Consider the following 24,548-nt stretch of genomic DNA (forward strand, 5'->3'; position numbering starts at 1 on the left):
CGGCATTACATATGCAAGTTCATGGGTTCACATGTAAGCATGTGGTTTATCTTTTTAACCGATTCGTTAACAAATTCTTTCTGCACGTATAGTTTCAACCCGAAACCTAAAATTCCATAGTCAAACAAATATGCATAATAGCAGAATTAAGTAAAAAAACAACATATCACCATACTGATACTGATGTGATTCAGAATTAAGCATTTTAACTTACCAAAACTGGTAATGGAAGAGATAATCAGTAATTAACTAGGGTAATCGCATAACAAAATCATACTTGAGTGATTGATAGGATTCCCAACCCATTGGGTCCAAATCCTTCTTCAATCTTCACTGACAAGTCTTTGTCCTTGTCTTGTATCAATCAATCCAAAATAAAAAAACGATAATTAGAAAAATCGAATTCTCGACATGATTGACTGAGTTAAAACATAGCAATTAAACAAAACTATGAATAAAACAATTAGATTCTGTTTGGTTGCTGAGAAAATGAAGAGAATAACAACCAAAAAGTCAACTGAAATAGAATTTTGCTCTAATTTCAACGAATTCTCTTGAGTTTCTGAGCACCCAAACAGAAAAAAAATTAAAGCCAATCAAACCAAACTCTCATGCTCAATTTTCTCGCAACCACAAACAGAACTTAGAGGGAGAGACAGAGTTACTTGGAGCTCGGAGTAGGATATGGTGACTGGTGTGACGGTGGGGACGGCGAGGTCGGAGGACGGAGGCATAGTTCGACAAGAAATTTGGCGGGAAAGACGGCGGTTGGACTGTGACGGTGGGGAAGAATCCGTGGGAACGAAGAGGAATTTTGGTGCGGAAGGACGGCTTTTATATAGAAGGGAGGGAGAGAGGTTGAGAGCGAAAGGCGTGATTGTCAATTTCAAATATTTTTGAAGGAATAAAGAAAGAAGGGAGGTTGAGCATCAATTCCCTTTCCCTCCGAACCAAAGAATACACGCAACTTTAACGAAAAGTTTTCGGTACGGTTCATTTTTACACTAAAATGTCAATCTTGATACTATTCACTTTACTCTTTATTTTGTTCTTATCGTTAAAACTCAAAGTTTTCAAGCCATTTTCATTAGTTTCCTTAAGAATATATGCACGATCACGATGTGTGGCAAAACTTGAAGGTGGAGACGAATATATTAAATACATATAACTATTACTGTATTAGTTCAATTTAAAATTAATTACATACTTTAAGGATTTGTTTGAAAGTATTTTTCAAATAATTAAAAGTGTTTTTGATTAACATGTTTTTTAAATCAATCTTTAGTATAACTAAGTGGATCTTAAAAAAGAACTTGAGGTGCTTTCTACAAAAAAATACATGTCTGGAGCACTTGAAGTGTTTTTGGAACCCAAAATCAATTTAATAAAAGTGGGTTTAATCTTTTTTTTTTTTTTTTTGAACAAACGATATCATCTATCTTTAAGGTGAGAAAATAGGCTTAACCTCACAATGGCCTAGCACATAAATAATGTGATTCAAATTCGCTTTTGGTGAGAATCGAATCTAAGACTTCTCACTTACAAATAAGGAGGAATACCCTAAATCATAGTACTAAGTAATGTGTTTAGTTATTTTTAAAAGACTTCAAAACAAGCCCTAATTTGTATCAAATTCAAAAAATTTGAATTGGGCGGATGTAATATGTATTGGGTATTTCCTCATTCAATAATATTTACGTTGTTTTCGGCAAAAAAGAAAGAATTCAATTGGAAAAAAATAAAAAAATGGGAAATAAGGATATTCTAGTTAAGGTTTTTATTAATTGTTTTAGGTGGATGGTTCATATGAAGATTATGAAAACGCTTTAATTCTCTAATGTGAGGTTCCGTCTCGATCCAAAGTTAATCAGTGAAAAATATAATTAAGATTGTTATTAATTATCAATTCATGTATATTTCCCCATGTATTACGTTACTAAGTTAGACAATGAAAAATACATATAAGGCGTTATGAGAATATGCGTGGCTGTCAAGTCTGACACGCAAATAGCATGCTCAACTTGAATTACTCTCTAAGGATTTTATCCAAAATCGACGATGAGTGAACAAGTTGAAAGATTATGCACGACTTTCATTATGTAACAAGTGAAGAGGCAATTTTCGCCAACCCTGACACGACAAGTTCCACTTTTTGTACATTTTCTTGACGAAACAATCACATTTACCCTTACGATTCCGGGCATAGAGTATGTGTTGGGTTCCGTTACAGTTCCGACGCTACTTAGCACTGTAGAGAAGGAAATAAAAAGACAACTTTGGATTTCTTACAACGTATTGAGTCTCTCTTCATGGCTCTTGCTGTGTTGTTCTTATCTCACGTCCTGTTTCTCGAGCTTGGTGTTTCCGGTTGCAAATTTTGGTTCGCCGGTGTAGTGCTCAGGGGAGGGGACTGTCTCACATTGTTCCAAGCAGACAGAGGCGGTTGACAACGATTGCGATAATGTGTTTTTCTACTGGGAGAACATACAGCAGTCAGCAGTTACCTTTTCACAACCGTCTTCAGTATTTGGAGGCACCTCAAGAAATTATCAAGGACAAACGAATGTAGAAAAGAAGAAATATCGAAGTTGATTGACAAAGGGGGCCGAAAAGTTGAGAGATACAGAGAAGAGGAAGATAAGAAGAAACTCGATGCAAATTTTAAGCTAGATTAGTTATTTTTCATTAACGAGCGATACAGAGAAGAAGAAACAGCTGCATTTGGAGATAGCCGCTTTAGTTGCCTAGTTTGTAACATTAGCTTTATGTAAATCCGGGGAAGAAACAGGAGTAAAAAAAACACAATCAGGCAGTACCAAAGAAGAAAAATGTACAGTTACGAACAATCACCACTTCTCAAACTTTGTAGTAGATCCAGGTATCCGAAAGACTCGGGGCTAATGTACCTGCATTAACAAAAAACAAAGATCAGATTTGTGTAAGGGAGTCGCATAGTAGTTAAAATACTCGGCCATGCGCGAATGGTTTGAGATACCACCATAGAGGCATCCTCCAGGTGTGAGTTTCTTTCGTATCGGATCACTTATTGTAAGAATATCAGTAGTGAAAGTGAAATACCAGCGTCGGTATTGAAAAATTGTGTCCTCCGTATGATGCTTGCAACATGCATCACCGAATCAACTTGAAGCTCTCCACCTCTCCATCTGTTAAATGTTTCATAAGCAGCATTGTTAAAGTTCTCTCTGGTTGGGGCGATATTGCAGATAGTTTTGAATGAAGAAAGGCAAAAATTCATGCTGAAGGCATAGTTTACAACTAGTATTTGTAAAAGCTAAGCTCTAAAGGTCTCACCTTGATTCTTTGGCACAAATAGCTAAGTTTTGAGATGGGACAAAATGGGTCCCAAGACCCACATACAGTGCATCCGATGGTGTTGAAATCCTTTTCCCAGTAAGTCAAAGATAAGCACCAAGAAAGACATGACAGTGTTAAAACAAATACAGAACTAAGAATTGATGCATGAAGCAAACAGAGTAATGGTACAGGCCATTCTCTTTATATTCTTATAATCTAAACAGTTTCTCCTTATCAACGTTGGAAAAACAGCTTGCTTCAGTCATAGGAGGGAAATTGCGCCCGAGTATAGAAAATACATACCTACAGATCCTCCTCCTGGACTCTTTGCCGCTATACGTGAAAACCCAACATCTGGGAACAAACAAATTACATTCTCTGGCATTAGCAAGAACAGTCCTCTGAAATGTATCCATACAAAGTTAAGACACAAAAAATTCAAAAAGGCAATGTAATTCACAACATTGACAATCTCTGTCTGACAAGGCAATAATACCTCTGTAATGATCCAGTAGCGACCGTGACCTGATAGGCCAACACCAAAGCCCATTCTTATGCCATCCATGAAGCTTATATAGGGCTTCTTGTACTCTGAGATTTTGCATATTAGAGAATACTCAGCAGTGAATACCTGAAAAACGTGCAGCACAAGTATCATACCGGTAGCCTCTCAATCTTAAGAAATGGTAGCTTAGAAAAGATATGAATCCTATCCAACCAATACAAATCATATTACCCAAGTTCAAGCAAAATCAAGACTAAACAAATGATCAGATGTTGTAGGTTGCCCGAGAATGTCAAACATGAAATTACAAAAGAAAAAAAATAATCGTATGTATTGAACATTAATAAATACATGCTGAAAGCACAATCTTAGCCGCAATTTATGACATTTATACGAGATCGAATAGAAAAAGCAATTAAAGAAGTAGCAGAACTCACATAAGTGATTTTCACTTTGAACTTTTAGGCTTATCAACAAATACATCATTACGATTCTAATGCATGAATTTTGTTAAAGGGGGCTTGCTTGCTTATATTAAGGCTTAATCATCAATGATTTTGCAAGGGTCAATCATCTTGCTAGTTGTAAATCTATTCACTATGAAAATGACCAAAATACATCTTATATGGTAGTGAAGGAAGTCATCTTATATTATCTGGATTTTAGAAAACGGTGTAAGGTTATAAGTCTGTTATTCTATATAGTTAAAAGGACACAATTAGACCTCAATCATATTCGGTGGTTGGTTTTTGGCCGTGATCTGCTTCACATCACCGCCTGCAGGTAAACTAAATCTGGGTTATTACTTATCAATGAATCAACGTGCCAACTTAATGGACACCATCTATCTCTATATGGCAAAAAAACAACACAAAAATGAACAATGAAGTGAAACAATAAACAACATGATGTGAAACAGCACGAACATCAAAGACTAACAATATATCACATAAGCACCTAAACAAGAAACAACTTTGGTTCAAAGCAAAGCGTAATGTAGAAACCTTCGGCAGAACAGGGGTGTTTTTGTCCTTTTGAAACAACCACTTTAATATCCTTTCCTGCATTTACCATGATTGGTCACTCTTAAAACCTTACCTAAGAGACCCAAAAACAAAAATAACCGCCGAAAGAGCTAAACATACATATCTAGAAAAACTTATTTAACTGAATGCTAAAATGGAAGTGTAAAATTGCCAAGAAAGATAAGAAACTAATCAGATACGAATTCTGGGCGTTACCGCCACAAAAGGCACGAGCGGAGCGGCTATCAACAAGAACACACTTCACATTTGGGTCAGATTCCCATTCATCCAGATAGCTCTTGTATTCCACATCCATATCTGCATTTTCCAACAATTCCCACTTAAACAGAATCACAAATTTCTTAAAAAAAAAGAAGCTAGCTTCTTCGAAATTTGAATCCAACGTTTCGCCTTATAAAATGGAAGTGTAAAAACCTACTATCACAATCAAATGCTTATTTAACTGCATGCTAAAATGGAAGTGTAAAATTGCCAAGAAACACACTTCACATTTGGGTCAGATTCCCATTCATCCAGATAGCACTTAAACAGAAACACAAAATTCTTAAAAAAAAAAGAAGCTAGCTTCTTCGAAATTTGAATCCAACATTTCGTCTTATAACAAATGCAAGAACATAGATTTGTACTCAATAAGATGCCATAAAGTTCAAGCTCAAAATTTCAAATCAGCTCCAAATCAAAAGCATTTACAGATACATACATATATACATATACGTGTGTGTGTGTTTATCTACATACCTAGGTTCATGGCGTTGAGAGCTCGGGGGGCGACCGAGGGTGATGTCGGCGACGCCATTTGGGTGGACGCTGCCCTTGACGAACGCCTCGGCGGAGGCCATGATCCCGAATGTGCGGAGAAGGCGAGGGGATTTGGAGGGTTTGTAAAGAGAGAGCTTCAAATTTGGAATGAGGAAGAAGAAAGCGGACGACTATTTGCTCAGAATTTGGGTCGCTCGTCAATAAGCTTCCCATTACTTCCGTTTGAGAGTAACTGTCAGTGTCGAGAGAGACAGATATTTTTGGTGCTTCTGGACCGGACTACCCTTGATGTTTCGGTCAAATTACCGGGAAAAGGAACCGCCGCAGTGGCTATGGAGGGAAAGTTGGAATTTGAAAGCAGTAAGTATGGACTTGCCTTCATTTATTGAACTGAGAAATCGAAAACTGAAAGAGGCGTTTGACGAACTGAGAAATCGAAAACATGTGATGATGACTATGCATCACCACCTTGGTTGTGCCTCTGGATCAAAAACCAACCATCACGATCAAAATCGTGGATATTTTCCTTCATAGGTTTGTCCCATACTAGATTAACCCCTGTTCCTTGAATTGTCGCATAATAATTTTTATAGTCCATCTCTGGCATTTCAAAAGTTATATCAACTTTATCCCCGCTTTGCAAATTGAGCTTATCATTCGATATTTGTCCCTGCCAAAGAAAACATTCTTTATATACAACATCGCGCATTTTTATAACCCAATCTTCCTTGCCAATGCAGGTCCGCAACTCATTACGCTTGGTATTATTTATATCAATACTGGCATGAGGATGAGCAACTTTACATCTGATATGAGAGCTTGACTGATGAAGATCTGAGGAGTAAAAGCATAACAGAGTCAGCCCTTCAAAATTACGACCATCACTCGGGGGGATATCAAAACTGACTTTATCACCATTGTTGACAAACTCGAACCAATCAGGAACATAATTCCCATTGAGAAAAATGCCACCATATCCACAAGAAGTCCATCCCTATACATACAGTGCAAATGTCATATATATACATGTGCGTTGTGTGTGTGCATGTGCGCAATAGGAAGGCAATTAAAGAGAGATACCTTTAGGACGTTCCTCCTAAAATCAGCTGTGAGTTTGGGGCAATCCCTCATGTCAATCCATGTCAAGGAGTATAATGACTTATCCAAGTCTGGAACCTCAGTGAGTGCGTATGAATTACATACAATCAGTTCTCTCATATTCGACATTTTCGAAAAATTGGGCATTGTTACCAAATGAAGGCAATTAGGCGCACCCAGAAATTTTAAATTCGTTGGCAAATCATAAATTGTACGAAGCTCCAAGCAATCATGTAACCAGAGACTTTCAAGCTTTGAAAGATCACTTAGGCTGGGTAGGGTATGAAGGTGATGGAAGTTCCTTAACCGCAAACTTTCAAGCTTTGAAAGACCACTGAGGCTGGGTAGGGTATGAAGGTGATGGCAGTTACTTAACTGCAAACTTTCAAGCTTTGAAAGACCACTGAGGCTGGGTAGGGTATGAAGGTGATGGCAGTCACTTAACTGCAAACATTCAAGCTTTGAAAGACCACTGAGGCTGGGTAGGGTATGAAGGTGATAGCAGTTACTTAACTGCAAACTTTCAAGCTTTGAAAGACCACTAAGGCTGGGTAGGGTAGGAAGGTGATGGCAGTTACTTAACTGCAAACTTTTAAGCTTTGAAAGATCACTGAGGCTGGGTAGGGTACGAAGGTGATAGCAGTTACTTAACTGCAAACTTTTAAGCTTTGAAAGACCACTGAGGCTGGATAGGGTATGAAGGTGATGGCAGTCACTTAACTGCAAACTTTCAAGCTTTGAAAGACCACTGAGGCTGGGTAGGGTACGAAGGTGATAGCATTTACTTAATTGCAAACTTTCAAGCTTTGAAATACCACTGAGGCTAGGTAGGGTACGAAGGTGATGGCAGTCACTTAACTGCAAACTTTCAAGCTTTGAAAGATCACTGAGGCTGGGTAGGGTACGAAGGTGATGGCAGTCACTTAACTGCAAACTTTCAAGCTTTGAAAGACCACTGAGGCTGGGTAGGATATGAAGGTGATAACATTTACTTAACTGCAAACTTTCAAGCTTTGAAAGACCACTGAGGCTGGGTAGGGTTTCAAGGTGATGGCAGTCACTTAACTGCAAACTTTCAAGCTTTGAAAGACCACTGAGGCTGGGTAGGGTATGAAGGAGATAGCATTTACTTAACTGCAAACTTTCAAGCTTTGAAAGACCACTGAGGCTGGGTAGGGTATGAAGGTGATGGCAGTCACTTAACTGCAAATTTTCAAGCTTTGAAAGACCACTGAGGCTGGGTAGGGTATGAAGGTGATAGCATTGACTTAACTGCAAACTTTCAAGCTTTGAAAGACCACTGAGGCTGGGTAGGGTATCAAGGTGATGGCAGTCACTTAACTGCAAACTTTCAAGCTTTGAAAGACCACTGAGGCTGGGTAGGGTATGAAGGAGATAGCATTTACTTAACTGCAAACTTTCAAGCTTTGAAAGACCACTGAGGCTAGGTAGGGTATGAAGGTGATGGCAGTCACTTAACTGCAAACTTTCAAGCTTTGAAAGACCATTGAGGCTGGCTAGGGTATGAAGGTGATAGCATTTACTTAACTGCAAACTTTTGAGCTTTGAAAGACCACTGAGGCTGGGTAGGGTATGAAGGTGATGGCAGTCACTTAACTGCAAACTTTCAAGCTTTGAAAGACCACTGAGGCTGGGTAGGGTATGAAGGTGATGGCAGTCACTTAACTGCAAACTTTCAAGCTTTGAAAGACCACTGAGGCTGGGTAGGGTATGAAGGTGATAACATTGACTTAACTGCAAACTTTCAAGCTTTGAAAGACCACTGAGGCTGGGTAGGGTATGAAGGTGATGGCAGTCACTTAACTGCAAACTTTCAAGCTTTGAAAGACCACTGAGGCTGGGTAGTGTATGAAGGTGATAGCATTTACTTAACTGCAAACTTTCGAGCTTTGAAAGACCACTGAGGCTGGGTAGGGTATGAAGGTGATGGCAGTCACTTAACTGCAAACTTTCAAGCTTTGAAAGACCATTGAGGCTGGGTAGGGTATGAAGGTGATAGCATTTACTTAACTGCAAACTTTCGAGCTTTGAAAGACCACTAAGGCTGGGTAGGGTATGAAGGTGATGGCAGTTACTTAACTGCAAACTTTCAAGCTTTGAAAGACCACTGAGGCTGGGTAGGGTATGAAGGTGATGGCAGTCACTTAACCGCAAACTTTCAAGCTTTGAAAGACCACTAAGGCTGGGTAGGGTATCAAAATCATTGTTTGAGAGATCTAAATTTCTTAAAGAGTCTAAGCCGTGTAACGAATCAGGAAATCGCAAGGGAAACTCTGATCCCACACCTGCTAGAGATAAATGAGTGAGATTCATCAACCTTACTGTGGAACGTGGTACTTGTCTTATGGCTGTGAAAGATGCTTTAAGTACTCTCAATGATAGCATCTTCCCTATATCCTCGGGCAGTTCACTGAATTGGCAACATTCATCAAGAACAAGAGTCTGAACGGATTTTGACTTGTAGAAATCTCCAGGAAGAGAAATAAGATTCTTGCAGCCTGTGAGGTTCACCAAAGAAAGTTTTTTAAGATGACCAATGGAGGGGTGAATCTCGGACAAACTCACACACCATTCCAACATCAACTCTTCAAGATTTGGGAGATTTGAAAAGTCTGGTGATTTTTTTAAGTCAAGGCAACTTCTGAGATCAAGGAATTTCAAGTTTTCAAGCGACTGTTGCACAAAATCAAAGGAAAATTAAAATTAATATCCAAAAGGAATATCTCATTAAAAAAAGAGAAGGAAATCCAAAAGCAAATAGAATCATAACATCATCATGTGTAATCGACTGTACCTTGGAACCCTCCCAAACTTGTACAAGTTTGCCAGACGTTATCTCTAAACTAACTAGTCTTGGTTGATCAAAGAAGTCATCTGGTATGGACTTTAAAGGGCATCCAGACCAACTCAACCATATTAACTCTTTGGAAAGATGTTTGTATTCTCCATTGAGCTGCACTTTGCAGAGCTGGAGCAGTCTCAGTTTCTTCATATTGGCAAATCCTTCTGTACTGAAACAACTAAACTTAGAAGAATGCTTCTGTACTGAATCTGGAGCAAGTTCAACTTCTTCAGTTTCCTGTTAACAAAAGGTTATATTCATGAGTAAGAAACGGATTATTTGCAAATGCTTCTGTACTGAAAGAACTAGACTTGTTAGAGCTTTGTACCCGAGGAGGAGGGCCATATAGAGCAAGTCCTTCAACTTCTTCAGTTCCCTGTTAAGAAAAGGTGATATTCATGTGTAAGAAACGAATTATTTGCATACGTTTACATGTATGAATACATGCAAGTACTATTGTTCGCTAATTGAGATGAATGTTACTTAATGTGTAATACACATCCGTGAGTTATATGTGCTTTTCATGTACGATGCATTAAATTCAAAATTTTATTAGGAATGTACTTACAGAGTTATCTCCTAATACTTTAGTGACCTCTTGATGGTTCCACAACCTACTCCATTTTCCAGGGTGACGAGGGAATTTTTCAGAAATGATTAATTTGGCCATTTCTCGAAGCAAATCATGCATATTCAACCTGTTATGTTCAACAGTTACAAGGCATCGTTCACGAAGGTCACTGATTCCTACTGTTGCAAAAAACTCACATCCATCTAATATTTTTGCGACACGGTCCTTATCCCATCCAATAAAGAAACAAGATATGTCAAGGAATATATCCTTCTGTGTAGGATCTAGCCTTTCAAAGCTTACTCTTAGCGGTTTCATTATTCCTTCCTCGGGAAATTTTTTCAATTTCTCCAACTGATTTTTCCACTCCGTTGGGGTTCTTTCAATCATAGAACCACCTAAAACTTCAAGGGCTAGTGGCAAACCACCACAGTAAGAAACAACCTCCTTTGAGAGTTCAAGATATCCTTCATTAGGCCAACTATTTCCAAAGGCATGCCAACTAAAGAGCTTCAGAGCTTCTTCGTCATTCATTTCCTTAAGTGGATATGTCTTGTCCACTTTCATGTTCACTTGCTTTAGTAAACGTTCATCTTGTGTCGTTATGATAATTCTACTTCCTGGGCCAAACCAATCACGATTTCCAGCTATTGCATTTAGTTGTTCCACTCTGTCTACATTGTCAATAATGACAAGTACACTTCTACGATGGAGATGATTTTTTATCGGACTGATACCTTCATCAACACTGGTTATCTCAGGCTTGGTCTGTTTCAAGATGTCAGAAACAAGTTTTTTTTACGAAACAACCAGATCTTTTTCACTAACGTTGTCAAGGAAACTTTTGAATTGGAACTCATGATGAATTTTGTTATAAATGGCTTTGGCAGCTGTTGTTTTACCCAATCCACCCATCCCCCAAATTCCAACCATGCAAACAACATCTGATCCAGCATTTGAAAGATAAGTGATGATATCTTGAATGCGAGTATATATTCCAACTGGGTGCTTGGCCATTTGTAATTCTTCTGCGATCGGAAGCCATTTCGGGATAATCTTGTCAACAATTTCTCTAATAAGCTTTGCTTCGCGCCTGAAAATTAAATTTGTGAGCATTAGTGGGACTCGATGAACACTAGGAGCTATCAGTATATAGACAATTTTCTTTCCCCCATGGCCCCATATATATTCTAACTAGCTACTAGCTAGTATATGATTTTTTGACCAACCTGATAAAAGAAAGAACTTAATTAAACTCCAATTACGGTTTAGGATTTATATGAGAGGTTAAGATGTATTAATTTAATTAAGCATGTTAGCCAATGTTTAATTAGCTTCTGTAAAATGTTAATTAAGCATGTTAATTATATGAGAGATTAAGTCATTCACTAAAATGTTTCAAATCTTGAAAAGCAGGTGAATGATTACCCTTTGTCAGTGATTTGAAGATGTTGGCCAGACAAATTTGCAGCTTCTGTAAGAGCCTTTCTCCACTGCTTTACCCTTTCTTGTCTAGTTTCACGTTCCTTGTCATCTTTTTCTTCACGGATGCCCTCTTCGTGCTTCTGAAATGCTTGAGCTAAATCTTCATTCTGCTTCCTAACATGTGAAGGATCAACATGATAGAATATTGGTAAAACATGTCGCCCCGGTTTGTATCTGCACTCCATGATCTTCACCAGCTCATCAAGACACCAACTCGAGTCCGCATAACTCTTTGAGAAGACAATGATAGAGATCCTCGCCTCTTTGATTGCCCGGAACAGTTCCTCTTTTATTTCTTCCCCTCTTTCTAGATCATCCTCATCGATATAAGCCTGGTATCCCCTGTCTGTTAATGCCGCGTGGAGGTGGCCCGTGAAACCATTGCGTGTGTCTACACCGCTGAAGCTCAAGAACACGTCGTAATTCCAAAGTTTTGACTTGGAGGAGGATGAAGAGGAGGCTTCGTGGGTTATCATGGCGATATCCACCGTTATGGCACTGCAGTGGTTCAGATCACGACTGCAAAAATGGCAGTAGTTGTGTTCGTGCTGTCGAACAGATGATCCTGAATTACCTAAACCCAAGTCAAGCTCCTTCAGTCATCAAGAACAAAGTTTAAAATATAATAATGTTGGCATATGGACTTGAGAAACGACATAATGTTGCCGGAAGGTGCAGAGAAAGAGAGAGGAAAAGAGGAACGAAAGGACAAAGACTATCCAAAAGATTCTTGGCTGTGATTACAGCTATTCATATGAGAAACAACAGACATATTTTCATAGGAGAAACAACCTGCCCATCTTCATATATAATACATTTCAATGGACATTTTAATAGGAGAAACAACTTTAGTTTGTACTAGAAATTTTTACCCGCGCGTTGCTGCGGTATTTGAAATTGTATGAAAGATTATCTTTGAAATATATAATAGATTGAGTGATTGAAGATTAATACTATTTACATTGAAAATGTTGGAAAAGTTTTACATACAAAAGATTTTACGATACAATCCACATACAAAAGATGGGAAATTTTTTTCTATCTATATGCATTATGTTATGGAATGATATATATATATATATATATATATATATATATATATATATATATATATATAACTAAGTGCCAGAATACGTAACTTCATAACTTGGAAATCTTTAGACAAATTAATCAGATTCAACTGTGGGATAGCAGCGTCGCCTATAACGTTGTGAAGTCGTGGAAACATAAAGGACAAATAACAAATGAGTTTTGAGAAATTATTCCACAAATGTCATTCTGCAAAATGTATTAAGATTAGCAATCATGAGTAGTGTAACAACATCAACAAAATAACTATAAACCATAGTGGAACATAATTCAAATTTCGGTTGCAAAAACAAAAGAAAAAGAAAACAGACTTACAATAATTCAGTCTCCAATCCTGAAGTCCTACTCAAAGAGCAAAACTTGAATGCAAGCTTTAATCTTCCAAACAATACAGATAACAAGGTAACACTCTAGTAAAAAATGAACCGAGGTGCGAGCTTTCTAAGAAACCCAGATGACAAAATCAACAAAATAGAATGGAAAAATGACTTACATTTTTAAGGCATGCCCGAATCTTGATCTAAAATTGGTGGTGGGTCGATTGTTGGTCACCAACTCTAAATGAAGAATTCATCAGAACCTAGAAATTTAAACAAAGAATTTTCCAAAATCAACAACAACAACAACAACAACAAAGCCTTTTCCCACTAAGTGGGGTCGGCTATATGAATCCTAGAACGCCATTGCGCTCATTTGTGTCATGTCCTCCGTTAGATCCAAGTACTCAAGTCTTTTCTTAGGGTCTCTTCCAAAGTTTTCCTAGGTCTTCCTCTACTCCTTCGGCCCCGAACCTCTGTCCCGTAGTCACATTTTCGAACCGGAGCGTCAGTAGGCCTTCTTTGCACATGTCCAAACCACCGGGACCGATTTTCTCTCATATTTCCTTCAATTTTGGCTACTCCTACTTTACCTCGGATATCCTAATTCTCAATCTTATCCTTTCTCGTGTGCCCATACATCCCACGAAGCATCCTCATCTCCGCTACACCCATTTTGTGTACGTTGATGCTTCACCGCCCAACATTCTGTGCCATACAACATCGCTGGCCTTATTGCCGTCCTATAAAATTTTCCCTTGAGCTTCAGTGGCCTACGACGGTCACACAACACGCCGGATGCACTCTTACACTTCATCCATCCAGCTTGTATTCTATGGTTGAGATCTCCATCTAATTCTCCGTTCTCTTGCAAGATAGATCCTAGGTAGCGAAAACGGTCATTTTTTGTGATCTTCGCTAGATTGCTCCGGTCATTAGTGTGGATAAGTATATAAATGGATAGAGATAGGAAAGCAAACACAAGATGTACGTGGTTCACCCAGATTGGCTACGTCCACGGAATAGAGGAGTTCTCATTAATTGTGAAGGGTTTACACAAGTACATAGGTTCAAGCTCTCCTTTAGTGAGTACAAGTGAATGATTTAGTACAAATGACATTAGGAAAAATTGTGGGAGAATGATCTCGTAGCCACGAAACTTCTAAGTACCGGAGTGTGGTATCGTCTTGACTTGCCTTATCTGTCTCATAGGTAGATGTGGCATCTTCTCTGGAAGTACTCTTCCTCCATCCAGGGGTGGTATCTGTAACTGGTGGAGATGCACAAGGTAATGTATCAATTTCACTTGAAGCTTACTTGTAGTTTCATGCTTGGTCAAGCGAGATACAAACCATGTAGTAGGAGTCCCCCAAGTCGCCGAGCTGGGGGATCTGCTGAAAGAGGTGACAGACAAGGTAAGCAATCAGAGCTCCGGCTGATTGTTCACATTCTCCCTATCTTGCAGGCAGCATGAAGGATAAAGAGAAGAAAAATGAGGAGAGATGATATGGGATACTTTTGCTTTTGAAGAAGTAACTTTCCACAGGCTTATTCTTGAACTGGGCTGGAGGGTTTTCTGGTTTCCTCCAGAGTATAAGGCCGACTGAAGAATTTGAGGGTCAAAACAAGTCCATCAAATCTAGAGTACGTTCGACCCTGCTGATATGGGATACTTTTGCTTTTGATAGAGTAGTGGATGTATCGGCACGTGTGCTGTTACGCTTGTCTCCACATGCTTCCTTGTATCCTTCTCACTTGCCCTATCTGTTCCTCAGGCAGATGCGGTATCTTCCCTGGAAGCATAAGATGTTGAAGATGAGTACTCGAGAGCAATGCCAGGTAAGTAATCAGGTAAGGGGTTCCAGGCAGTCAGTTCCTGGCTGGAAGCTTGATTCCAAGTGCTGACTGATTGCTCTCTTTCTCCTTGTCTTGCAGGTAAGAACAAGGCCAAAGGAAAAGACAGGGAAAAAGCATGATATGGGATACTCTTGCTTTTAACCCTGATGATATGAGATATTCTTGCTCTAGTATAGCTTGTTTACAGAGGTATTATCGGGGGGAAAAAAAGCTAAATATTTCGAAAGGCTTTGTTGGGAGTGCCCTCTCAGATAAGAGAAAGGGTTGAGCATTTTTGCAGGTCTGCCTGTCCGTTAGGGATGGAAGTCGACATATATAGGAGTCTCCCTAACATCAAGTAATAATGCTATTCCTTTACCCTGCTTGGTTATAGCACGGTAGTGGGAGCTGCCAGCTTCACATGTTTTAACTCTGTCAGAGCACTTTGAAAAAGTGGTTTGTGGTATCTGGAAAGCTGATGTTGCGTGTGAAGATTACAGACCTGTCGGGGGTCTGGCTCTCGAGATTCGGAGAACGATGCCTCTTCGATTTTTGAGAAAGCAATCCTGCTGGGGGTCTGGCTCTCGAGATTCGGAGAGCGGTGTCTCTTCGATTTTTGAGAAAGTAATCATGTTGGGAGTCTGGCTCTCGAGATTCGGAGGGTGGTGCCTCTTCGATTTTGGAGCAAGCAATCTTGTTGGGAGTGTTTTCTCGAATGAGAGTAAAGGTTGGACATGTTTGCTAGTCTACCTTGCCACGAAGCACAGAGGTTGACACACAGGGACTTTCCAATTATCCAGCAGTGGTACTGTTCCTTTACCCTTTCTTCGATTTTTGAGAAAGTAATCATGTTGGGAGTCTGGCTCTCGAGATTCGGAGGGCGGTGCCTCTTCGATTTTGGAGCAAGCAATCTTGTTAGGAGTGTTTTCTCGAATGTGAGTAAAGGTTGGGCATGTTTGCTAGTCTACCTTACCACGAAGCATAGAGGTTGACACACCGGGACTTTCCAATTATCCAGCAGTGGTACTGTTCCTTTACCCTTGTGGGTAATAATATGGTAGCTAGACCTTCAAAATTTATGTGTCTAAACTTTGTTAGTGTTGTTTCTTTGCAATTCTTTTACCCTTCTTGGTCAGAGCGATGTAGTGGGAGCTGCAAGCTTCACGTGTCTCAACTTTGTCAGAGAACTTTGGCAAAGTTATCTGTGGTACCCATGAGCTACTGTTGCGTGTGGGAAGTGAGTGATTGAACAGTACGATTCATGTGCTTTCTACTTCGCCAGAAATCTTCGACAGAATGCCCATAATTTCCGCAAAGCTGAGTGTGCGTGTGACAGGTGCTGACAAGGCTGGAAAAGTAGGTGCCTCTTCGATTTCTGAAATCGGCCCTCGTGGTCTCTGAGCAGCCCAGCTTTTGAGAAAGCAAGCCTCTTCGATTTCTGAGATCGGCCTTTGTGGTCTTTGAGCAGCCCAGCTTTTGAGAATCTCTGAGCAGCCCAGCTTTTGAGAAAGCAAACGCCTCTTCGATTTCTGAGCAGGCGCCTCTTCGATTTCTGAAGCTTCGTCGAGTGCAGATTTTTATAGGGGCTGACATTAAGTTCCAAAGCACACTTGAATATCCACCAGTAGAAGCTCCATTCTTGCACTTCTAAGATCTTGATTTGTCCGACCTCTTCTCTCTTCAACACCTTTGAAAATGTCTGGCCCCTCCGACCGTCGTTTTGACTTGAACCTTGTTGAAGAGGCAGCCCCGCCTTCTCCAGACAACATATGGCGCCCATCCTTCGTCTCCCCTACTGGTCCTCTTACCGTTGGGGATTCCGTGATGAAGAATGATATGACCGCTGCGGTAGTGGCCAGGAACCTTCTCACTCCCAAAGATAACAGACTATTTTCCAAACGGTCTGATGAGTTGTCTGTTAAGGATTCTCTGGCTCTCAGTGTTCAGTGTGCAGGTTCTGTGTCTAATATGGCCCAACGCCTATTTGCTCGAACCCGCCAAGTTGAATCATTGGCGGCTGAAGTGATGAGTCTCAAACAGGAGATTAGAGGGCTCAAGCATGAGAATAAACAGTTGCACCGGCTCGCACATGACTATGCTACAAACATGAAGAGGAAGCTTGACCAGATGAAGGAATCTGATGGTCAGGTTTTACTTGATCATCAGAGATTTGTGGGTTTGTTCCAAAGGCATTTATTGCCTTCGTCTTCTGGGGCTGTACCGCGTAATGAAGCTCCAAATGATCAATCTCTGATGCCTCCTCCTTCTAGGGTTTTGTCCAATACTGAGGCTCCGAATGATCCCCCTCCGGTGCCTTCTCTTTCTGGGGCTCTACCGACTGCTGAGACTTCTCCTAAGCAACCTTTGTGAAGGCTCCCTCTTGTTTGTTTATTTTGACTCAAGTATATGTACATATTTGTAACTTATCGGGGATATCAATAAATAAGTTTTCCTTCATTTCAACGTATTGTGTTAAATACACCAAAGCCTTCTTCGCTAAGTTCTTTGAATTTTCTTTTGTTGAAGCTTGTATGTTGAAGCTTTGTGAGTGGAGCATATAGGTTGAGGTAGTGTTCCCTTAATTTCCCGAGTGAGGAAAACTTCTCGGTTGGAGACTTGGAAAATCCAAGTCACTGAGTGGGATCGGCTATATGAATCTTAGAACGCCATTGTGTTCTGTCCTGTGTCATGTCCTCCGTTAGATCCAAGTACTCTAAGTCTTTTCTTAGGGTCTCTTCCAAAGTTTTCCTAGGTCTTCCTCTGCCCCTTCGGCCCTGAACCTCTGTCCCATAGTCGCATCTTCTAATCGGAGCGTCAGTAGGCCTTCTTTGCACATGTCCAAACCACCGTAACCGATTTTCTCTCATATTTCCTTCAATTTCGTCTACTCCTACTTTACCCCGGATATCCTCATTCCTAATCTTATCCTTTCTCGTGTGCCCACACATCCAACGAAGCATCCTCATCTCCGCTACACCCATTTTGTGTACGTGTTGATGCTTCACCGCCCAACATTCTGTGCCATACAGCATCGCCGGCCTTATTGCCGTCCTATAAAATTTTCCCTTGAGCTTCAGTGGCATACGGCGGTCACACAACACGCCGGATGCACTCTTCCACTTCATCCATCCAGCTTGTATTCTATGGTTGAGATCTCCATCTAATTCTCCGTTCTTTTGCAAGATAGATCCTAGGTAACGAAAACGGTCGCTCTTTGGTATTTCTTGATCTCCGATCCTCACCCCTAACTCGTTTTGGCCTCCATTTGCACTGAACTTGCACTCCATATATTCTGTCTTTGATCGGCTTAGGCGAAGACCTTTAGATTCCAACACTTCTCTCCAAAGGTTAAGCTTTGCATTTACCCCTTCCTGAGTTTCATCTATCAACACTATATCGTCTGCGAAAAGCATACACCAAGGAATATCACCTTGAATATGTCCTGTTAACTCATCCATTACCAACGCAAAAAGGTAAGGACTTAAGGATGAGCCTTGATGTAATCCTACAGTTATGGGAAAGCTTTCGGTTTGTCCTTCATGAGTTCTTACGGCAGTCTTTGCTCCTTCATACATATCCTGTATAGCTTGGATATATGCTACTCGTACTCCTTTCTTCTCTAAAATCCTCCAAAGAATGTCTCTTGGGACCCTATCATACGCTTTTTCCAAATCTATAAAGACCATGTGTAAATCCTTTTTCCCATCTCTATATCTTTCCATCAATCTTCGTAAGAGATAGATTGCCTCCATGGTTGAGCGCCCTGGCATGAACCCGAATTGGTTGTCCGAAACCCGTGTCTCTTGCCTCAATCTATGCTCAATGACTCTCTCCCAGAGCTTCATTGTATGACTCATTAGCTTAATTCCCCTATAGTTCATGCAATTTTGTACATCGCCCTTATTCTTGTAGATAGGCACCAAAGTGCTCATTCGCCACTCATTCGGCATCTTCTTCGTTTTCAAAATCCTATTGAAAAGGTCAGTGAGCCATGTTATACCTGTCTCTCCCAAAATTTTCCACACTTCGATTGGTATATCGTCTGGGCCTACTGCTTTTCTATGCTTCATCTTCTTCAAAGCTACACCCACTTCTTCCTTCCGGATTCTACGATAAAAAGAGTAGTTTCTACACTCTTCTGAGTTACTCAACTCCCCTAAAGAAGCACTCCTTTCATGTCCTTCATTGAAAAGATTATGAAAATAACCTTTTCATCTGTCTTTAACCGCGTTCTCTGTAGCAAGAACCTTTCCATCCTCATCCTTGATGCACCTCACTTGGTTTAGGTCCTAAAATCAACATTTACTAAAAACCATTTACTTGGTTATCATGCAAGATGGCTTGCCAAAGATTGAATTAAGGAATGCACAACTTTACTTTTATGATTATTTTCAATGACAGCTAAAAGGTCAGATCCAAATGAAAATAAAACTTTGGACTTCACAAAACCAATTAAAAATCTAATTCCAAAGTTACAAACACCCACCAAATGATTCCAGATAAAGTTTTAAACTCAAGGTCAGACCCAAATGAAATTAAAAGTTAGGACTTCACAAAACCAATTGAAAATCTGATTCCAAAGTTCCAAACACCCACCAAATGATTCCGGATAAAGTTTAAACTCAAAACACCAACAGAAACAAAAGCATTGGTGTGAATTAACTGTATCTAATTGAAGAAACTAAAACAAAAGTAAGCAAAGTACATACCTCAAAATGTCAAGCAACTAAGTTCTTCCTCCGACGACCCAAAACTCTGAAAATTCCACACAAAAAAAAGGTAAATCCATTAGCAATTCATAGCTTTCCAAATTAGCAAAAACTTGGGCAACAATAAAGATGCGTTGAGAACCATCACTCTTTCTCCTTATGTATTTGAAAAGATATTTTATAAGCAGTTTATGTAGTCATTCTGATCATGTTGCATATAAATTCCTTTTCTACAGAGTTCAAAAATATATGGCAGTTTATGGCATCTGTTGAATAACATGGTTGAAAGATTTAAAATTGATACATTCAATTTTCATGTGTAAAACTATAACATATAGCTAAAGCTATTGGGTCTATATATCCATATCAATCAAGTCGTAATTGAATGTTTATCGATGTAAAAAGATGATTTCAGTCATGTGATAACATGCTTCTTGATAGTATAGCTGAAGTTTGGTCTAAGTTGGATACAAATCGACCAAAATCTATAAGAGACTCTTTTAACTTTTAACCAAAAAATAAGCACCACAATACTACACTTATAAGTTTTATCATGCACAAAATACACAGCACTGATTGCCACTTTTAGAGTAAGAACAATACTTTACCAGAAGAAAACAACAAAACACTCAAAACCCAGAAACTAGAAACACACTTGGGATTCAAACTCCTCAAAAACATGAGAAAGAGAGAGAGTGTGTGTGAGGAAAGAGAATAAAAAACAATATTATTTTTCACACAAACTCAAAATTGCTTATAAAATTAGAAATCGAAACAAATTAATGCAAATCCAAAATTGACCTAAATTAAATCTGATTAGTTAAATGTTTGTTGCCCTACAAATGTCATTACACGTTGATATTTTGGTCAATCCTGGGGAAAAGGAGTTATTGGTGTTGGAGCAGTTGTCATGGAGAATACCATCTCCCTGTTGAATGATCTAAAACAGGACTTACTGCTTTAGCTGGCCATAATAATTTAGGAGGCCCTTCTCTCCAGATTTTCTCAATAACTTTCCTTTTCGTAGCTGGTAAGATTGCAACTCTAAGAATTGCTCCGAAGATATATATACAAACAAAATCAACCTAAAACTAAGCTATTGGAAGAAATTTGGAAAACACAAACACCACTACACCTCAGAGTTAAAGTCAACAGAAACCAAATGGTACAAGTTGAAAAAATATATGGTCATGAATCGAGAACTTCATCAAACTAACAGCAATAAAATCTCATATAATCTATCAAAAACCAAAAAAGAGAGAGGTAATTTCAAGACCTTGTAACGCTGAGGCCTCGTACAGTTGTAGTACTAATATATGGTTGATGCACCTGTTGCTCAATCAAATCCTTTGTCTGGCTAGAAAAAATAAAATTCTATAAATACATTCACGTCCAATTTATGAGAAATCATGGGAAAGCAAATGCACTGATAACAGAATCATGAATATGAAGAACTTGCCAAAAAGAAAAAGAAAACTTCTTATAGTGTGCCAAGAACATCCTCCTACTCCTAGCAAATTTTTTATGGCATTATCCACTTCTCAATTCATAATTCAACCAGTAACCCAAAGTCTATAGTGTATGAAATAGTGATATCTTAGTTGATCATGATGATAATTAAGCAGATTAAATGAGGACCCATAAAGCATACAAAAATTCAGAAAAGAAAAGGTCCAAAACTGCCATGAGAAAACGCAGAATATATAAACGGAAAATCAAAATAAGAGAAGCGAAAAAGGAAGACAAAACCAAACAAAAAGGCCACAATCATGAAAGTCAAACACAAACAATCCAAACATTTGTGGAAAATACCAATAAATGCTCAACTAAAAACGAAAGAAAATGTAGAATAAGTTTACCTGTTCTTCCCCTAATTAAACTGAAATACAATTCACCACTAATATTCTCGTCATCCTCTTCAGCCTGAAAAATTTAGTAGAACATAATGATAAGAATCTAGCAGTATTTCCATTGTTTAAAACCCAAATTCCAGAAATCATGAAAAATGGAAACTTTATATGGAAACTGAAGCTTTACCTGCAGATCAGCAGCAGCAAACGGAATCCAACGGGATGTACCTCAAAAGTGAGAGAGAGAGGTGAGAGATGAGTGAGAGAATCGATAAACAAAACCCCCCAAAATCACAAAAGGAAATTTGAACAGAAAACAAATTTGAAAATCCAAAATCACAAAAACGAAATTGAAACACCCACACTGAGAAAGCTGTATAACTCACCAGGAAACGCTAGCCTTTCTGGGTAACAAAATTATTCCGATCGAATTGAAGAACGGAGGAAAGTTCTACTAGTTCAGAGGTTATTCCAGTGTGCCAAGTACGAATATGAACGGGGAATGGGGAGCTGGCTGAGGGAGACAGAATTTGAGAAGCAGCGTTCTGATTCTTTATATGAGAGAAAGCGGAATGAAGAGAATCGGGAAGGGGAGGAACCATTTTAAGCGATGACGGACGCGTGGGAATTGAGGGCAAATTTGCCATTTTGCTGTGAACCCAAAAGTCAAGACTTGGCTTGGTTTATATAATTAATCAAGGGTAAAAGACTGTTTACTACCCTCATGTTTTGTGGTTTTCAACATTTAGTACATCCTTCGTGGTTTTCAACATTTAGTACATCATGTTTTTTTCGTCTCAGAGTCATACCTAAAGTGTAAATTTTGGGACAGTCTCATACATCCGTTAGTCAAACTGTTAAGTTTTTCGTTAACTGTGACGTGGCGCACTGGCTGGGCGCCACGTGTCATCCACGTTTTCTTCTTCTTCTTCTTCTTCTTCTTCTTCTTCTTCTTCTTCTTCTTCTTCTTCTTCTTCTTCTTCTTCTTCTTCTTCTTCCTCTTCTTCTTCTTCTTCCTCTTCTTCTTCTTCTTCTTCTTCTTCTTCTTCCTCTTCTTCTTCTTCTTCCTCTTCTTCTTCTTCTTCTTCTTCTTCTTCTTCTTCTTCTTCTTCTTCTTCTTCTTCTTCTTCTTCTTCTTCTTCTTCTTCTTCTTCTTCTTCTTCTTCTTCTTCTTCTTCTTCTTCTTCTTCTTCTTCTTCTTCTTCTTCTTCTTCTTCTTCTTCTTCTTCTTCTTCCTCTTCTTCTTCTTCTTCCTCTTCTTCCTCCTTCTTCTTCTTCTTCTTCCTCTTCTTCTTCTTCTTCCTCCTCCGACTGTAACTTTTTTTTTTTTTCTTCTTCCTTCGCCTTCTTCTTCTTCTTCTTCTTCTTCTTCTTCCTCTTCTTCTTCTTCTTCCTCCTTCTTCTTCTTCTTCCTTCTTCTTCTTCTTCTTCTTCTTCTTCTTCTTCTTCCTCTTCTTCTTCTTCTTCTTCCTCCTCCGACTGTAACTTTTTTTTTTCTTCTTCCTTCGCCTTCTTCCTTCCTTCCTACTTCCTTCCCTTTCTTCCCCTTCTTCCTTCTTCTTCCTTCTCATTCTCCTTCTTCTTCCCGAATCTGGGTCTCAGAGTCATACCTAAAGTGTAAATTTTGGGACAGTCTCATACATCCGTTAGTCAAACTGTTAAGTTTTTCGTTAACTGTGACGTGGCGCACTGGCTGGGCGCCACGTGTCATCCACGTTTTCTTCTTTCTTCTTCTTCTTCCTCTTCTTCTTCTTCTTCCTCCTCCGACTGTAACTTTTTTTTTTTTCTTCTTCCTTCGCCTTCTTCCTTCCTTCCTACTTCCTTCCCTTTCTTCCCCTTCTTCCTTCTTCTTCCTTCTCATTCTCCTTCTTCTTCCCGAATCTGGGTCTCAGAGTCATACCTAAAGTGTAAATTTTGGGACAGTCTCATACATCCGTTAGTCAAACTGTTAAGTTTTTCGTTAACTGTGACGTGGCGCACTGGCTGGGCGCCACGTGTCATCCACGTTTTCTTCTTCTTCTTCTTCTTCTTCTTCCTCTTCTTCTTCTTCTTCCTCCTCCGACTGTAACTTTTTTTTTTTTCTTCTTCCTTCGCCTTCTTCCTTCCTTCCTACTTCCTTCCCTTTCTTCCCCTTCTTCCTTCTTCTTCCTTCTCATTCTCCTTCTTCTTCCCGAATCTGGGGAAGCTTTTTTTTTTTTTTTTTTTTTTTTCTCTTCTTCTTCTTCTTTCTCTTTCCTCCTTCCTTCTTCTTCTTCTTCTTCTTCTTCTTCTTCCTCCGAATCTGCCCAGATTCAGTTTTTTTTTTTTCTTCCTCCTTCTTCTCCTTCTTCCTTCCCCTTCTTCGTTCTTCTTCTTCTTCCTCCGAATTTGGGGGAAGATGAAAGTGTTTTTTTTTTTTTTTTGAGGAAGAAGAAGAAGAAGAAGAAGGGGAAGGAAGAAGGAGAAGGAGGAAGAAAAAATTGCAGTCGGAGGAAGAAGAAGAAGAAGAAGGAAGAAGAAGGAAGAAGGAGGAAGAAGAAGAAAGAAAGAAAAAAAAAAAAAACCAAACTTCCCCAGATTTCGGAGGAAGAAGAAGAAGAAGAAGAAGGAGAAGGAAGAAGGGGAAGGAAGAAAAAGGAAGAAGAAGAAAGAACAAAAAAAAAAAAAAAAAAAACAAACTTCCCTAGATTTCGGAGGAAGAAGAAGGAGAATGAGAAGGAAGAAGCAGAAGGGGAAGAAAGGGAAAAGAAGGAGGAAGGAAGGAAGAAGGAGAAGGAAGAAGAAAAAAAAAAAAAAAGTTGCAGTCGGAGGAAGAAGAAGAAGAAGAAGGAATAAGAAAAGAAAAGAAAGAAAAAAAAAAAAGAAAAAAAAAAAAACATGGATGACACGTGGCGCCCAGTCAGTGCGCCACGTCACAGTTAACGAAAAACTTAACAGTTTGACTAATGGATGTATGAGACTGTCCCAAAATTTACACTTTAGGTATGACTCTGAGACGAAAAAAACTTGATGTACTAAATGTTGAAAACCACGAAACATTAGGGTAGTAAACAGTCTTTTACCCATTAATCAATAATATTCCATAACAAGAGCTAGGTCCATATATTATACAATGTTCTAATAGAT

The 24,548-nt window shown here is 39.2% G+C and overlaps 3 protein-coding genes across 7 annotated transcripts; all 3 read right to left on the reverse strand.

Moving 5' to 3' along the window:
- Positions 1 to 2,649: 2,649 nt before the first annotated feature.
- LOC103418030 (3-hydroxyisobutyryl-CoA hydrolase-like protein 3, mitochondrial) lies at positions 2,650 to 6,147 on the reverse strand. 5 transcript variants are annotated; one of them, XM_029110032.2, is made up of 9 exons: positions 5,605 to 6,147; positions 5,062 to 5,163; positions 4,825 to 4,881; positions 4,545 to 4,597; positions 3,812 to 3,946; positions 3,619 to 3,716; positions 3,313 to 3,402; positions 3,079 to 3,164; positions 2,650 to 2,906 (listed from the first exon to the last, which is right to left on the reverse strand). In XM_029110032.2, the coding sequence occupies exons 1-9, from the start codon at positions 5,660 to 5,662 to the stop codon at positions 2,857 to 2,859; spliced, it is 729 nt and encodes a 242-aa protein (XP_028965865.1). In that variant the 5' UTR covers positions 5,663 to 6,147; the 3' UTR covers positions 2,650 to 2,856. The 5 variants fall into 5 exon arrangements, with proteins under 5 accessions (XP_028965865.1, XP_028965872.1, XP_028965871.1 ...); XM_029110039.2 differs by having other exon boundaries at positions 5,062 to 5,185; positions 5,605 to 6,050; XM_029110038.2 differs by lacking the exon at positions 4,825 to 4,881.
- Positions 6,148 to 6,261: 114 nt separating this feature from the next.
- LOC103418029 (disease resistance protein RPV1-like) lies at positions 6,262 to 22,023 on the reverse strand. The gene is made up of 15 exons (XM_070806213.1): positions 21,830 to 22,023; positions 21,631 to 21,671; positions 21,453 to 21,516; positions 20,870 to 20,950; positions 19,594 to 19,639; positions 13,225 to 13,311; positions 13,047 to 13,109; positions 12,782 to 12,920; positions 11,586 to 12,216; positions 10,155 to 11,250; positions 9,915 to 9,962; positions 9,539 to 9,823; positions 6,706 to 9,417; positions 6,430 to 6,619; positions 6,262 to 6,295 (listed from the first exon to the last, which is right to left on the reverse strand). The coding sequence occupies exons 10-15, from the start codon at positions 10,722 to 10,724 to the stop codon at positions 6,279 to 6,281; spliced, it is 3,822 nt and encodes a 1,273-aa protein (XP_070662314.1). The 5' UTR covers positions 10,725 to 11,250; positions 11,586 to 12,216; positions 12,782 to 12,920; positions 13,047 to 13,109; positions 13,225 to 13,311; positions 19,594 to 19,639; positions 20,870 to 20,950; positions 21,453 to 21,516; positions 21,631 to 21,671; positions 21,830 to 22,023; the 3' UTR covers positions 6,262 to 6,278.
- LOC139190201 (disease resistance protein RUN1-like) lies at positions 10,956 to 12,118 on the reverse strand. Its single transcript, XM_070810134.1, has 2 exons — positions 11,586 to 12,118; positions 10,956 to 11,250 (listed from the first exon to the last, which is right to left on the reverse strand). The coding sequence occupies exons 1-2, from the start codon at positions 12,116 to 12,118 to the stop codon at positions 10,956 to 10,958; spliced, it is 828 nt and encodes a 275-aa protein (XP_070666235.1).
- Positions 22,024 to 24,548: the final 2,525 nt, after the last annotated feature.

The sequence above is a fragment of the Malus domestica genome, chromosome 02 (assembly GCF_042453785.1).
Source record: "Malus domestica chromosome 02, GDT2T_hap1".
In the NCBI taxonomy this organism is placed as follows: domain Eukaryota; kingdom Viridiplantae; phylum Streptophyta; class Magnoliopsida; order Rosales; family Rosaceae; genus Malus; species Malus domestica.

Excerpts from the sequence above, each read along its gene's own strand:
- LOC103418030 (XM_029110032.2), bottom strand. The coding sequence starts at position 5,662 with ATGGCGTCGCCGACATCACCCTCGGTCGCCCCCCGAGCTCTCAACGCC. Across the intron at positions 5,164-5,604 it reads TCTCAACGCCATGAACCTAG|ATATGGATGTGGAATACAAG; the intron begins GTATGTAGATAA and ends TGGAAAATGCAG. Across the intron at positions 3,717-3,811 it reads GCTACTGGATCATTACAGAG|AGGACTGTTCTTGCTAATGC; the intron begins GTATTATTGCCT and ends GATACATTTCAG.
- LOC103418029 (XM_070806213.1), bottom strand. The coding sequence starts at position 10,724 with ATGAAAGTGGACAAGACATATCCACTTAAGGAAATGAATGACGAAGAA. Across the intron at positions 9,824-9,914 it reads TATATGGCCCTCCTCCTCGG|GAAACTGAAGAAGTTGAACT; the intron begins GTACAAAGCTCT and ends TTTTGTTAACAG. Across the intron at positions 9,418-9,538 it reads AAGTTTGGGAGGGTTCCAAG|TCGCTTGAAAACTTGAAATT; the intron begins GTACAGTCGATT and ends TTTGTGCAACAG.
- LOC139190201 (XM_070810134.1), bottom strand. The coding sequence starts at position 12,118 with ATGATAACCCACGAAGCCTCCTCTTCATCCTCCTCCAAGTCAAAACTT. Across the intron at positions 11,251-11,585 it reads CTTCAAATCACTGACAAAGG|GCGCGAAGCAAAGCTTATTA; the intron begins GTAATCATTCAC and ends TTTAATTTTCAG.